General features: G+C 38.4%; 1 protein-coding gene across 15 annotated transcripts in view; it reads left to right on the top strand.

The window, feature by feature from the left end:
• The first annotated feature begins 7,277 nt into the window (after positions 1 to 7,277).
• The window catches only part of rbfox1 (RNA binding fox-1 homolog 1), a 445,822-nt gene continuing 437,243 nt past the window's right edge, over positions 7,278 to 15,856 (top strand). For 9 of the 15 annotated variants that reach the window (XM_087242593.1, XM_087242564.1, XM_087242581.1 and 6 more), the window contains exon 1: positions 7,278 to 7,559. Coding sequence is in view for 6 of the 15 variants with exons in the window: in XM_087242557.1 (XP_087098683.1) it covers positions 7,346 to 7,390 (45 nt within the window). In the remaining 9 variants the exon portion in view is untranslated. The remainder of the gene's footprint in view (positions 7,560 to 15,856) is intronic. The other 6 variants (XM_087242557.1, XM_087242570.1, XM_087242556.1 and 3 more) reach the window with 1 other exon arrangement.

Raw genomic sequence — 15,856 nt, 5'->3', positions numbered from 1 at the left:
CATTACATCTGCTATTTGATATCTAGGCGCAAAGTCTAAAGTGCATGGTGCAAAAGCATTAAGGGTGAGTCAGAATCCACTTTTGCCATTTTAAGGACAGAAAAATACGGTTTGCGCCCCAGCGCATGGTCTAACAGAGTTGTGCTTATTCTATTTGTTGTGTTGTGATGCATTTGCTATTTACATGGCAAACTTTGTTAGTGGAAAAACTGAATGGAAAAACTGAATGCTTCACTAGCAAGAAAACAGTTTAACAGGCCATCTGCAGTGTAAGGATAAAGAACGAGCCTCCTCCATTCTACCTCTTTACTTTCTCTTTACTTTACTTTTACTCTTTACTTTACTCCTTTATTTTGTGGATAAGAAACAGTGTTGTACACACTCCACTGAAGACATTCATCAGCCTACATATAGCAAATAAATAAATGAACAATAATACTGAAGTGTTTTCAAAATAACCAAACAGTTATATATCAGTAATATACAAACCCACGTCCTATTCTTATACCTCATATGGTGACACATAAATCTCCAAAACCAGACAGGTGGACACATCTAAACTTGTTTTTAATTAAACAAATATAAATGTGCATGAAGTAAATAATACTGCTAATAAAAACAATAATATACATATGCAAATTGTCATTAATAAACTATAAAAAGCCCCCCGACGTAAAAAAGGCATGGAGGTAGTGGTTTATTTACATAGAAAATTATATTTATTGTAACATTTTAATTCTAAATTTTTTCATATAGGTAAAATTGTGTTTTGCTGAACATCCTGTGTGTATTAAGCAATGTTTAAGCATTTAGACATAGGTGCATAACAAAAACGCTCTGCACTGGTCTTTAGACTAGCTTTTAGATGGTTAATGATGCAGTTTCATTTCAGTTTCTCAAAATAGCAACGTGCCACCTTAACACACTTCCTTTTCAGACCAGCACATACATAAGTCCACAAAGTGGCACAAATGGATTTGGTATTTAAACAACGTAGCACAAAATATGAAAATTAGCCTTGTGCTGGTCTGAAAATAGCAACAAGTTACGCCAAACATGTCTTGCGCCTTATTGCACTGGATGTATGATAGGGCCCAAAATGTTCCTGGAATGATATCTTGGAATGATACTAAGCCATGTCATGAAGTGGTAAAACACCAAACTTTGTTCATTAAGGTTCAATGTGTATTGAGAAACAACTTTTGCTTTGGGAAATGTTCCCAGATTTGTTATTAATAAGGGTAATGAACTGTTGCACCACTGATCACATTTAGCATGTATGGTACAGACGTTTACTTGTGTGCTCCCAGGACACCAAATTTTACATCACATAATCCCATTGACAGGATAGCTGAAGCTTTCAGCACTAAACGATCTTCTGCCTGGCCCATAAACAGTACACCCACTGCCGACACACATTGTCTTTTTCTTCCTCTAGTTCTTTTTTCTTTTTCTCCCTCTCTCGTATTCTGTGCCTTTGCCTGTTGAGACCTCAAGACACTCATTCACTTGCATTGAAGACAGACACAAAGACCATTCCCTTCATACTGCAGGAGATTTCTTTAGCAAACTCTAACCAGCCCTCCGCACCCACAACATGGCGGAATAGAGGTCAATGACTCTTGCATCCATCAATATTATGTTCAACATTCTGTCCTGAAGCCCAAGGCGTTTTATACACAAATGGAAGAAATATGAATGCTGCTCAAGATAATCACTGTGAAACTCGGGAGTGTGAAGGAGATGGCTGGAATTGTTTTATTGATTTGGCTGTAAAGGTATAAGCAGAGCTGCAGCACGTGTTGCCATGATGATGGATGAGGCTCCCTCGCCCAACTCCGGTTTAAAGAACATATCTGTGTTTTAGGTAAAGGCGGTGTAATGGCGGACGAAATCGAGATGGCAGCTCTAAACATGCCCGGCAGCGTTCATCATGCTGCTTTTGTACTACAAAGACAAGCCACCGATCGGTGTATCCATCGACAGGCCACCCAGTGCACGGAGAAAAGCCCTGCTTGCATTTCAATCATACCGACAAGCGTTACAGCGTGCTCCCAAAGGTATTCCTGCATTTTGGTATCATCAATCTGCGTATTAACAAAATTACATGGCTGCGAATGAAGCGGCTACAAAGCAACAACGCCACGCTTCTGTCATGGTGCCTCTTGCCTCATTAATTTAAATCATAAAGTATCAGTTCAATTAGATAAGCATTCATCTAGCGTAGATTGCCATCTTAATTCTTTCTGGAGCTCTGCCGGTGAGTCGCATGCTTTTGAACTTCAGAGTTTGTTGTGGATTAGTGGCGAGATAGAATTTTCTCTCTCGCAAGACAGAGAAGTCACTTCCATTAACCATCTCCCTCAATTAGGCTTCGAGGTAGGGCGCAGCTCCGGGCGTCGAGGCCCTGACCGCCTCTCCTGGGGAAAGCAACTGTTAAGTGCTTCAAAGTTGTTCTAAGCAAATAAGATGATGAAACAGCGCTGGCTGAATTGTGGAGGATGGCAGAGTAATAAATGAAAGCAATAAACAGAATCTGATGAGATTATCCTAAGATAATAGTCTAGAAGGCTAACTCCGAATTGCATTGCTGTTCATATTTGAATATATATTGAGTTTCTCGGCGCACGCTAATCTCTCTATTGACTTCGTTTTTTTATTGCACAATGGAAAGCCACAGCCCCTGAACTTTTCCGACAAATACGAGTTATTGTCACCATCAGGCAATTTGGCGATCAAGCGGTGTCTCTTATTTAAAGAGGGAGGAGGTAATTACGGGAATGGCGGATAAATAATTTGTGCAGATTTAAACAGCCGCTCAGACAATGAAGAGATGAGGCAGGCCCCCCGCCAGGAGCTGTGGAGAGAGAGAGAAATCCTCTTAGCGTATTCCTGGATATACTGTACGTGACCAACGATCTCCTCGACCGCTTTGCCTTGTCATCGTTCAACATGTCAACGTTACAATTATTACTTAACCGATTTGGAGGCCCGAGCACAAAGGTAAAGCTGTTAGGCGTAATAGGAACAAATTAAACAGATGAAAATGAAATCGAAATGTCTCCTTTCAGTTCTCCCCTGCATTGTGCACCCTTCTCGTTTAATGCACTCTTATCACATGGGCATGAAGAACAGCATATTCAATAATGGCAATTTATAGAGACTGCCGCTGCCTCTGCTACCGACGGCCCAGATTCTATCAGCTTATCGAAAGAGTCGTCCTTGACGCGCTACAGTATATGTGCTGCTAACTCACCTGCGTGTCTTCCGTGAAATACTAAGCCTGTGATAACCATGCAGCGGCATCTGTCAATCACAGCACGGGACAAATCAGTCAGAAATTAAATTAAACACGATGAGAAAGCGGAAACAGGGGAACAAATCTACACCACACGGATGATTCCAACACTGTTTGTGCTCATAAAAACGAGAACTGAATAATCCCATTAGCAACCTGGTTGGAAGCAAGAGGCACTGTGGAAACAAATGGCGTGTTGCCAATTTTAATTTGTGTAAACGTATAGGGGTGCACCCGGGGAGACCTGGATGAACGGTAACCCATTACTGATATTGTGTTGGAGGCTCATAAATAACCATAAACGTTGCCAAGGAGGAATCTCTAATCCTCTGTACAGAACTGTCCATCTCTCTAGCCTCTGTCCTCTTCTTGTCCCCTTGCTCTCATTTGCACCTAAAGTGGGATGCTGTGCGTTAACACGCAGGGCCCTACAAGGTGGCCTATTTTGTAATGTGTTGGGTATTTAATGCATGAGGGAATAGCGTCACGGCTTGAGGAACGGCACCAAAAGAAGAAAAATAAATAAAAAAGTAGGCCTCTATGGCGTCTTCTAGATGAAAAGGATTAAAGTCTGCTGTTACTTTTCATTTCAGTCAAGTGCCATTTCACTGGAGGTCTAAAAAGCGATTTGAGAAAACTCAAACGCTACACTCCCCAAACACGAATCGCTTTGCTTGAAGGACGGCTGTCAGCTAATAAACATCCCAATGCTGTTAGTTCATAATTTTGGCACTTCTAGTTGGGGGAGAAATGCTCAGATGACACTGCTGATGATGAACTGATAAAAAGGCCACATGCATAAAAACACCCTAATAAACATCGCGAGGTGCTAAGAAATGGGAATGTCAGGGCAGGATGGAATACATATTAAACATCATGTCTCACGGCACTTCAAAGCAGCAGGGATGTAGTTACACAGAGGTCACCTATGACAAGTCCTTTAGTCTCCCTGCCTGATGCAGCTCTGTGGGGGCTGCTGCTAACCCAATTTATGTAGACTGTCACCGGGATTTTGCAGCGGTGACTGCTATCACACTGATCTACACTAGCCTCCTGCTGCTCATGAGGAAAAAAAAGGAGATATTTTCTTGTCATAGGGTTGTCAGATGTCACAGTCGCCAAGGACCTTGCAGTCGACTAATGCCTTTCAAGTTCTCGACCTCATGCAAGGTATGGGGAAAGTCCGGAAGAGGCCTCCTGCTAAACTTATCAGCAGCGACTGCTAAGAGGCGTGAGATTGACTACTGTGATTGCATTTCATATCAAAGGCAGGGCGCAGTCAGAGCGGGCTACTTAATGCAATGGGGTTAACGACGGCAATACACATGCTCTCCGACGGCAATATATATCTGTCAGATTGGTAAGAGGATAAAGAAGATGGCTGAGAAGATAATGACACAGATATGGATGCAGGAGAGGGTTTATTGTTTTTCTCCAAATAAAGTGGAGACTGGGGAGTGTTGCGGCTCACATTGCTATAATGCCAATATTTGTAGGCTACAGATTAAAGTCATTTATACATCTACTGTTGTCCCTGAAGTGTGTAAATTGATTCTGAGTAAAAGAGTGCTTCTAAGTCCTGGTTCTTGCGTTGTAAAAACAAGTGGTTGTTTTAAATGGTTTGCATTAATGGTCTCAAACTAATAAAACTTCATGCAAACCATGGCTCTCAAACTCGATTCCTGGAGGGCCGCAGCTCTGCATAGTTTATCTCCAACCACCCCCAACTCACACCTGCTTAATAGTCTATAATACATTTATGAATATCTATTGTGTAAAACTTGTTTAAATATAAATATTAATAAAATGATTATAAATATTTTAAATGTAAAATAGAGTGATGGCAAACCTGGAAAACTAATGTTCCAGTGGATCCTTCCATAGATAAGTGTAGTTGCCTTACTTGGCCGGTCCAGATCCGTTTGTATGTCAGCCATCTTGGAATGATTAAGGTGTCATACTTCACAGCGCAAATAAATGAGCTTTTCAAGACGGCAGTTGTAAAAACTGGGATAGCCTACTACCACATCTGAGTTTTTTCCTCCGGTTTATGAGTAAACAGGAATTGCTTTGCTTTGTAATATTAGTAATATCAACATAACTGCTCGGACCATCAGCCATTATTTTGTCTGGTTATTTATAAAATTTAGATATAAAAATAGATAAAAATGCTTCAAAAATAGTTTTTATATTTAATTTATTGTGTACATTGAACTGTTAAGGTATGGGTAAATTATATATATGTTTATTCTTGTATCTATTTATTTATATAAAAAATATGTGTTTGTTAACAGGCGTATTTGATATGGTCAAGTTATATCCTCTGCCAATGCATTGATGAAATGAACAGTTGGATGTGCCAAAATGTTCTTCAGTTAAACAAAGAGAACTTTGAAGTACTTGCATTTGGGAACAGAAATTAGGTTCTCAAGGTAAATGTGTTCCTTGGCTCTAAGGGTCAAACAACAAAAAACAAGTTCAAGAGTCTTGGTGTGACTCTGGAGTCAGATCTGAGTTTCAGTAGTCATGTCAAAGCAGTAACTAAATCCGCATACAATCATATCAAAATAATTGCAATAGTTAGATGCTTTGTTTCCAGTGACAAACTTGTTCATGCTTTTATCAGCAGTAGGTTGGATTACTGTAACTCCTCACTGGCCTTGCCAAAAGACAGTCAGACAGTTGCAGCTCATCTAGAACGCTGCAGCCAGGATTCTGACCAGAACCAGAAAATCAGAGCACATCACAACTGTCCTCAGGTCTTTTTACTGGCTCCCAGTTACATTTTAAAAATTATATGAAAGTATTATTAATTGTCTGTAAATCACTAAATGGCCCAGGACCTCAATACATTACAGAAATGATCACTGAATACAAACAGATCACTTAGGACCATATAAACTAGAGGTCAGTCAAAGCATGGGTAATCTGCCTTCAGCTATTACGCCCTCTGCTGCTGGAATCAGCTTTCAAAAATGATTAGATGTGCTCCAACATTAGGTACATTCAAATCAAGATCGAAAACACATCTGTTTAGCTGTGCCTTTACTGAATGAGCACTGTGCTATATTCGACAGAACACACTATTATATCTTTCTTTTCTCTTATATTTTTTATAACCTGATTAAACACATTTTAATCTGTTTTACTCACTTTTATTATCTGTTTTTATTTTCTTATACTTTTTCTTTTATTTATGTTTATGTAAAATAGTTTAAATTTTGTCATACTGCATATTAAATGTGCTATATCAATAGACTTGCCTTGCCTTACATTTACCACTGACATTATTTTACCAAAAAATCTCACCATATCACATATTATATTGTTATGCATTAATCTAAACATTTTAATTGCAATTGATGCATCATTATCCAACCAATAGTGGCAAACAGCAATATAAAAGGTCTCATTCTTTCAGAAGTGAAAATGTAAATGTTATTATTTATATTTTTTCAGCTTCTGCTGCCATCAGGGGATGATGGTCACGCATGACAGTTATTTCACCTCTGTATCTCTTTTCTAATTGGTTAAACTGTCGGTGTTTAACAGTCCCTGCATGCTCTCCAGTGCTGAAACACTGCGTAGTGTACGACATACAACAAATACAGTAAAGATCTTATTTAAGATAAAACAGAACGCACGAACACATCCAGCTCGTAAAATAAACACGGCACAGTCAGGCTGTGGCTTCCAGAATACAACTTTGCGACTGCATGCATATAGCTCAGCTCTTAACTAGAAGGACTTGTGGTGCAGAAAAGCTGAAGGATTCTGTGCATCACTTTCGAGTTGTTTACACTAAAGCCCTGAGCCAAAGTCAGGCTCGATGCTGTGAACTTGAGAAGGATCACACAAGGATGACTGTGGCACAGGCGCGTGGAGTGACAGATGCAGTCATTTACATGGCACCACGTGGATACGGTCCACTGACTACCACTCGCGCGCTCTCCGTTGCCCGTGCCGCCTCTCTCCGCGCGCAATCGGTTTACCTCCACTGAGAAAACAGGAGGCACTTTTCCTTTGCGTTTTCGCTGCCCGACCACAATGAAATCTTGGCAGCTAATTGCAGTCGTGGGAGATGCCCTTCAGGTAAGACACATGAGCGGTGGGGAGAAAGGAAAATGAGCGCGTTGGTTAGAGGAGGAATTTGAACGCGAAATCGTGGGATGTTTTCAGTGCGCCGCCGTTAAACCTTCAGCCGACACGTTGTTTTTTCTTCTCTTTCGACTCTCGCTTGAGCCTTATTGCAACATCAAAGGTTAGTGGTGACATCTCAAAAGCTTGGCTTGTATTCTTGCATCTTGATGCACGCCTGAGGTTTTGTGGCGTTGAGAGACTATTTCCCAGGGACTTGAGAGAGACAGGTGCTTTCTGCATGGCATGTGTTTGGGTATACAGGCATGCTCCGAGATCTCCCGAGTTAAGGAATGGTCCATATCTCATGCTCTCTCTCCCTCTCTCTCACACACACTGTAATGGTCGATGCCAGTGCACTGGTGCCACTTTGCGAGCAAATCTTAACGATCACAAAGTTGCGCTAGCACCGATTTACCTGCTTGATTAAACAGGCTCGAGATCGATGGCATTTAAATGCTACAGCGTTAGTTCTGAACGCTATTTCCTTGGACTTTGCTGCTTCACCTGCGGCTGGAAAGTTCAGGTTATTTCGCATCTTCTCACACTGAGATCAATAAATGCATCTGTGCTTGACAGTGGGAGTCAGATTGCTGGGAACAAGACTGTGCGTTGCAAACCTACCTGACGCTGAAATGTGAAATAGGGGTTACAGAGAAGATGACAAAAACAATAACACCTTTCAGGTTGTCACTCGGAGACGGACTGATGACTGCTTTCTCGCTGCCTTATGCTGTGGGAATAGAGTAGTCTTTTGTGGACGTGGGAGAAGTAGCTTAGTCACAAACTGGCTAATTTGAGTACTTAACTTTGCATATGGATTCTCATATGTCATATTCATATATATATATATATATATATATATATATATATATATATATATATATATATATATATTTTTTTTTTATCTAGTATAGTAGATTTGTGTAGTTGCCATTATTTTCTAATGTAATATATGTTTTTTCTTATAGTATGTCTGAATATATGACAGCATTTCCTCTATTTATCATTACAGTTGTTTCAGTTGAGTTATGATGGCGAGTGTGATTTACACAGGTATTTGTGGACAGACCCTGGGGTCTGTTTTATGAGAGAGCGATTGTAACTTCCAGTTTAATCAGGCTGTGGTTTATTTGAAGCAGCCTGGAGAAGAGGTCTTAACCTTTACCAGGTTAACGGCAGAGACACTTGTGATACTTCACTTGAGAGACTAATTCCACTGTCATCAATGTATGGTCTCATTTCAAACCGTGCAGACACTGCTTCAGTTTGTTATCCTACAGTGACAGAGGATGCAGCTCTTGATCTGTATTTAAGTCCTGCATTTGTTTGACTGACGTATTATTTGGACAATGCTTAGATGTTTAAAATGACTCAATTGCTCGTTGTGACAGAGGGGGCATTTTGTGTTTAACTAACACTAATAGTGTAATAAGGTAATTAAGAATCTGCTATTTTCGTTTTGTTAGCCATATAGGCACAAGAACACAAGAACCTACAATTTTGACTCGTAATTATAATGCTTAATGGCCAGCTGCAATAAAGGAGTGCTCCCTGCACCCTGCTTAGTATATGGCAAAAGACCAATTTTCATTCTGGAGTCAATGGTTAAAATTGTGGTTTCCCACAGAGGAATATTATGCAAAAAAAAAAAAAAACAACAGCTGAGCCCGTAGATGGTTCTACACAATGCCGATGTTTTTTTTTTTAACAACAAATGGAGACTGAATCACTATGGCTATGACACAGTGCCAACAAATGTAAGAAAATGTGCCAGGATCCATGGCACAACAATATGTCAAAACGCTCTGTATGGTTTCTCCATGCCTCAGATGATTTATGGTGTTATTTTCCACACCAAATGAATTTGGCACTAATAGATGAACTTTTAAATGCTTTCCAGTGAAAATCTGAACACACTCAGTGTGTGTGTGTGTGTGTGTGTGTGTGTGTGTGTGTGTGTGTGTGTGTGTGTGTTTTTCTTTCTTTTGAACAGAGAAAAAAGTGTTGATTGGCAGCATTTGTTTTGCGGGTTTTTCAATTTTAAATTAATATTTTAGGTTTATATGCTATAAAATACTAACCGTATGCCGAGTGTATATAGAAAGAACCATTTTGACAGTCTGGTGAAGGAAATTGGTCACTGAATAAAACGGACATACCAGCAAGACGAGCTCAAATTTCAAGATCCATTTCATTCAAATATAGTCTACTTCGACTTGTAATGTCAGATGGTTTTCAAGCAAGAGCATACTCAGAGGAAGGACATTACAGAGCTGTGCAAATTATAAGCCATGATTAAATGCTGTCAGTCAAATCCATAACTGGCCAATAAGGACATTTGGCTCTTTTGGGGCAGAGAGAATTGAAACCTCGATGAAGCTGAGCTCATAACTGCTGTATGAAGGTCTATGATTTTGGCTTATTTCTAAAGCTTCCAATCTGACTTGGCACTGCAGATGGCAAGTTTCTTAAATATTCTGAATCCAATTTTCCCTTTTCTTATTATTTTCACCAGGCTGTGATATCACAATGCAGTATTGGTTCATCTGTTAAAAAAGCTCTCAGGGCAGCTTGAGCAATACCTGAGATGTCAAATGCTTTGTTTATTGAGTTATGAATACATTTATATATATATGAATATATATAATAATTATATATATATATATAATTATATATATATATATATATATATATATATATATATATATATATATATATATATATATATATATATATATATATATATATATATACACACACACAAATATATAGATACATACAGTTGAAGTCAGAATTATTAATTATTAGCCCCGCTGTTTATTTTTACCCTAATTTCTGTTTGACAGAGACAACATTTCTTCAACACATTTCTAAACATAATAGTTTTAATAACTCATCTCTAATAACTGATTTATGTTATATTTGCCATGATGACAGTAAATAATATAGATATTTTTCAAGACACTTCTATATAGTTTAAAGTGACATTCAAAGGCTTAATTAGGTTAACTAGGCAGGTTAGGGAAAAAAGTCATTATACAACGATGGTTTGTTCTGTAGTTTGTTATGAAAGATTTTATTTAATTAAAAACTGATTTTATTCTAACCGAAATAAAACAAATAAGACTTTTTCCAGAAGAAAAAATATTATCAGACACAATGTGAACATTTCCTTGCTCTGTTAAACATCATTTGGAAAATACATAAAAAAGCAAAAGAAATTCAAAGGGGGGCTAATGATCCTGACTTCAACTGTATTTGTTATTTTAGGTCATTTGAGTTTGTAGGCTGTTTCACAGTCCTAAATTTATATAGGCCATAGAGAAGTATGGGAGATTATTATAAAACAATAACATTTTATGTTGAGAAAAGTCATGAAACAAAATATTGCAAAGGAGGAAGATCACATGACAAAATGATTAACTGGCTGTTTAATTTTGTTACATTTTTATTTTTTTTCTCAATTAGTTTCCATAAAGAACATGGGAGATACGATTTGCATAAACATTATGTGCATAAACAATTTGTGTGATTAATCGAAATCGAATCGCAATTGCAATTTGAAATGTTGCTTTAGTTGAAATGTGGATTAGTTAACTGCAAGAGGCTGCAATATATAATATATATGTATATATATTTTATATTGAGAGCAAACTCGTGACTGTCGTCTGTGTGTGACAGTCTTACTAACCAATTGAGTGAGCACATTTTCATTCTGCCCAATCAGAATTACACAACCAAACCAGAAAAGGGCTGACAAGTGAGATGATGTTGTCTGCTGCTTCAGAAGCACTAATAGACAAATTAATATCAAAGAAAAACAGCATTGGTAATATGGGAATATTTTTGGCTTCAAATCTACAGACACCGAACAAAAACAAGTCAAAGAGCTGTTGCAGAATTGTTGCCATGACTTATAGATTGTCAAGCTGAAGCTTGACTACAAAATTAAATCACCAATTAAATCGCAAATACTGTCAAAAAAATTGCAATTGGATATTTACCCCAAATCGCACAGTACTAGTTGTCATGGACTTTTGTACAGTATTGCTTAAAGGAACTCTTCACTTTTTTGGTCCCCTACAGTTAAACAGTTGAGTTTTACCATTTCTAATCCATTTATCTGATCTCTGCATCTGTGGGAGCACCTTTTTGTTAGCTTAGCTAAGCTAAGCATAAATCAATAAATCCAATTGGACCATTAGCATTTTGTTCAAAACTGACTTTTTTGGGTGCTGCATAATATATTTGCACCTGCAGTACTTCAGCCATTATTTGGCAACAAAGTTCTTGATTACTTGATCTGTATGAGAGTATAGTTCCTAGCCATTTCAACTTAGCCACTTTTCTTAAAATAGGACAATTATCAAACACTTTTTTTTTTTTTTTGAGCGAAATGCTAACAAGTTAATGATTTATGCTAAGCTAACTTAATAGTGCACCTGCCATACCTGGAGATCAGCTAAACTGAATTATAAATTCTAAAACCTAGCTGATTAACTTTTGGGCACTTATTGGAGTTTTCCATTAACCTTCTCTGATAATCTGTTGTTTTTTTTAATGTAGTCTTTTTCAGAACACAGTCTCAAAATTGTTTATCGAATGTGTCTTTTTAGCAGTGTGTGATTGAGATTTAAAAGCACCGACATGTGATGAATCTCATTAATGTGATGTACCAACCAAGAAGCCTAGTGCTGGGCGATAAGCAAGTGATTTATTGTGTAATCCCAGAGGGCGAACTGTAACTGCAGTTTCAAGAAGAAAGTATCCATGGTGGTTGTTTGTTGTCCTGGGTTATTAAGGGTTTCCAGTGCAATCGATACTGCTGCTTGTAGATGGTCCATGAATGAAGAAGACTGGCAGAGTAGCTGGTTAATAGCCTCAGGGAGGGAGATGCTGATTGGCCCGGTGTAGAAAGCAGTTTATTGGAATGTAATGGTGTATGTTGGCCCTCATGGCAATGGATTTCAGGATAATCTGTTTTTAATCCCGACTCTGTTTGCATTGATAAACATGCATTTGCAAATCTTAATTGGCTGTGGATTGTAGCATTCAAAACCATTAGCGTTTAGCACCTGCATCATCCGCTTAAGACAGCACCCCAAGCAAATAGTATCTCGGTTGTAGATCTCATGCTAGCACAGTTATTTGTGTTGACATTTTTAATGTAATTGAAATTATGTTCACGGTGGGCAGAGCAATTCTACGTCTTTATATTACCAAACCATTAAGAGAGGATAAAGGGATGGAGATGTGGGGACACCTATCAGAGGTGCTTGTTTTAATCAGTGTTAAATGAAATCATAGATAACCAAACAAAACAGTGATTTAGTTACACAAAAGTGGAGTTTGCCTGATGTTGTGCTAGATTAGATCTCCCCTGAAGAAAGCTATCCTCGTTGGACCATTTGTACAGTAATACCTGTTTAAAATATATCACATTAATGCAATATCTTCTTCTAGATAATTCAGACAGCCTCTCTGGTTGTCCTTTTGCAACACTGGTTGCTAATAGTACAAATAAATAGTGGATGTCATGAGTGTATATATTAGACTGCCAGGCTAATTATTATTTATATACTAAACTATCAGAATAACATATTAAAATGGGAAGTCAGTTGCTCGTCTTAGATATTGGTTCCTAGATATATTGGGGTATTTAGGTTTTCATCTTTTGTTGAACACAAAATGCATTTGATAGTAAATCAACTATCAATATTTGATAGTTGCTAGAACACATTAACTTCCATAGTATATGTTTTTTCCTACAATGGAAGTTAATGGGTGACATCAACCATCATTCTTCAAAATATCTTCTTTCAAGAGTTCACACGTAGATATTGCTTGTTAATATTAACAAGTTTGGCATGCTGTCCCGGGAGAGAACCCTGAGCTCAGAGATAATTGAGGCCAGGGCTCCCTCCTGGTCAAGTAGCATGTGAGGGGGCACAAGATCAGGTAGTTTCCGTGAGCTTCTCCTGGTAAAGGAGGAAAGGTGGAGATGATTCTTAAAAAAACAAAGATGAGGGAATAATGCTAGTCGGGCTATTTGTAGTGAGTTTGGAATGATCCGATTGGCTTACTAATGATTACAGACCAGCTGTGATCAATCACATCACATGCCCCTCTCGAAATTAGCTTGTGAAACTTCACTTTGTGTTCAACGGAAGAAAAATGCACATAAAGGTGGCTACTGGTTTCTAACATTCTACTAAGTATCTTCTTTTTGTTCAACAGAAGAAAAAGTCTTGTAATAATTGAAATTTGGATTGCCTGGAGTCACGCTTCAGGCTAGCAATGTCAAGATTGTGGGTATTTGATTCCTGGTAAAAGCAAAACCTAATACAAAGTATACCTTAAATTCAATGTAATTCCTTTAAATTAAATTGCTAAAAGTGTCTGCCAATTTGCTAATGAAATTCTAAGCTAATAACACTGCAGGCTAGTTGCAAGCTAAACGTTTTTTTTTTTTGATGTGATATGTGACGAAGTTGAATGTATTCGTGTTGAATGTTTTTTCTGTGATGTGTGTAATGTAAACGCTCATGTGGTTGTGTGGTGAAGCCAAAGATGAATTTCCACTTGTGAACAATAAAGAAAGTAAAGTAAAATGTTCGAAAAATAACAAAATTAGACATTTTAATTATTTAAGGCTTTTCAATAGATTGGTTAAACATCACATATTGCTAGCTTTTTACTGTCAAAGAACATAGTCAAGATAAAGGATGTTTAATATACATATAGCAAACTGTCAACTATATTCTATTAAAATATTGTTCAGTGTTTATAGAGTAGAATATATGCATATTCAAATGCAGGAAAAAATGTCTTGACCTCACATAACGTGATTCTGTAGAGTCTTTAATTAGACAGCAAATAGAGCTCCATTTAGACTTCTTTAAGCTCTCAGATCCTTTGAGGTGACTGAGAATTGCCAGACACTGGAATGAGTCACCGATAAATGCTTTCATCACAGTAATATTTGTAAATATGTTTGACGTATCGTGGTGTACAGATTAGAACCGTGGCTTTACAGGTCAATAGCTTGAGAGCAGCAAAGTGAAGAAAAACACGCCGCCGCATTGACCTTCAGTCTCCGTGTACATGACATCCGCTGAAGGGCACTAGCGGCGCGCTTAACATCTCCTTTAATTTGTGTTTGTTTGTATATGATTTAATTGGCTCTGTGCATTCGTTTAGGCTTTTGTATTTGAGGAAGGGTTACTAGTCATGTCAGTTTTCATGGACATCAAGAGCTCATAGCCGAATGCTGGGCATTTTGTCCTTAGGTGCTCTGAGGCTGGGGCCTGCTGGTGATGATAACAGCGATAATTCAAAGTGATTTCGCACAGCATGGTTTTGTCAGACCAGTCACCAACACCCTGTGGCAGGGCTACACGCTCATGTGTCTTAAATCCGCCAGCGGCTTTAGCGTGGTGTGGTACACCAGGCCTTACTCATAGGTCAGATGAGTCATTGTTTTACTTTTTCTTTCCATTTACACTGTAACCCAATCTGAAAGCTTTTTTTGGGGAGGGGGGAAACACAATAATGGATTGAGGCTAATCTACCTCTTATTTTAGACGCGAGAATGAGGCTCTAGAGCTTTGTATTCAATGGAAGTATAGTGCAATACGTCAGGCTAACTCTGGGCATAGTGCTGAGGCATGCAGTTTTTTACATAATTAGTTCAGACTTGACTTATTCAACGTGGAGGACTGCTCAAATTGTGAAATCACCCTGAGCCGTAGCGAACCATCTCTGAACTCAAGCATCAGCACTCCCTCAGTTCTCATCTACCTGGAAATGTTTTTTATTATTTCCTTATTTCTACCCTCTCCTTTTTAAATGCTGACTTTTCACATGCGGCGCGCCAATTACTTCACGCTGTCTACGCGGCCTCGCATTCTCTCCTTATCGCAAATGGAAGAAAAGTCTTCAGCCGGTTATCAAAATGCTAATGCGCTTGAAAGGAAACATTAGTCTTCCACAGTAAAATGTTATTAAATGTGGTCTGTTTAATCTTGTAAATGTGCCACTATCTCTTCAGGATTTCCAGATGTTTGAGCTTTGCCCGTACTGTCCGTCTTCATTCCACTCAAAGTGAAAATTGTCTGTTGTCCTCAATCTTTTTTAAGTTGAACCTCTAAAACACACGAATCTTTATGTTAAACAGTTATTTCGAATGGGAGGAAAAACGGTTCAGGGGTTAAACCGAAGAGGAGGCTGTGTACAGGGCGTCTAGTGCAAGCAATAAGTACAGTTTATTTTGTAATACTGAGTCTGTGTAAAGCCGCATTTTCCAGAGTGCAAAACAAACACTTCGTCTGTCTGTCATCAGTATTGCTATGACAGCCTGAATATATAGTTCACCCAGGAAGGTAAATCATTCTTTTCCCTCCGTGTGCAAAGGTAGGA

The sequence above is a fragment of the Danio rerio genome, chromosome 3 (assembly GCF_052040795.2).
Source record: "Danio rerio strain M-AB ecotype USA chromosome 3, GRCz13ab, whole genome shotgun sequence".
NCBI lineage: Eukaryota > Metazoa > Chordata > Actinopteri > Cypriniformes > Danionidae > Danio > Danio rerio.
The sequence above is the reverse complement of the archived record's forward strand: the minus strand, read 5'-3'. Positions and strand labels throughout refer to the sequence as shown.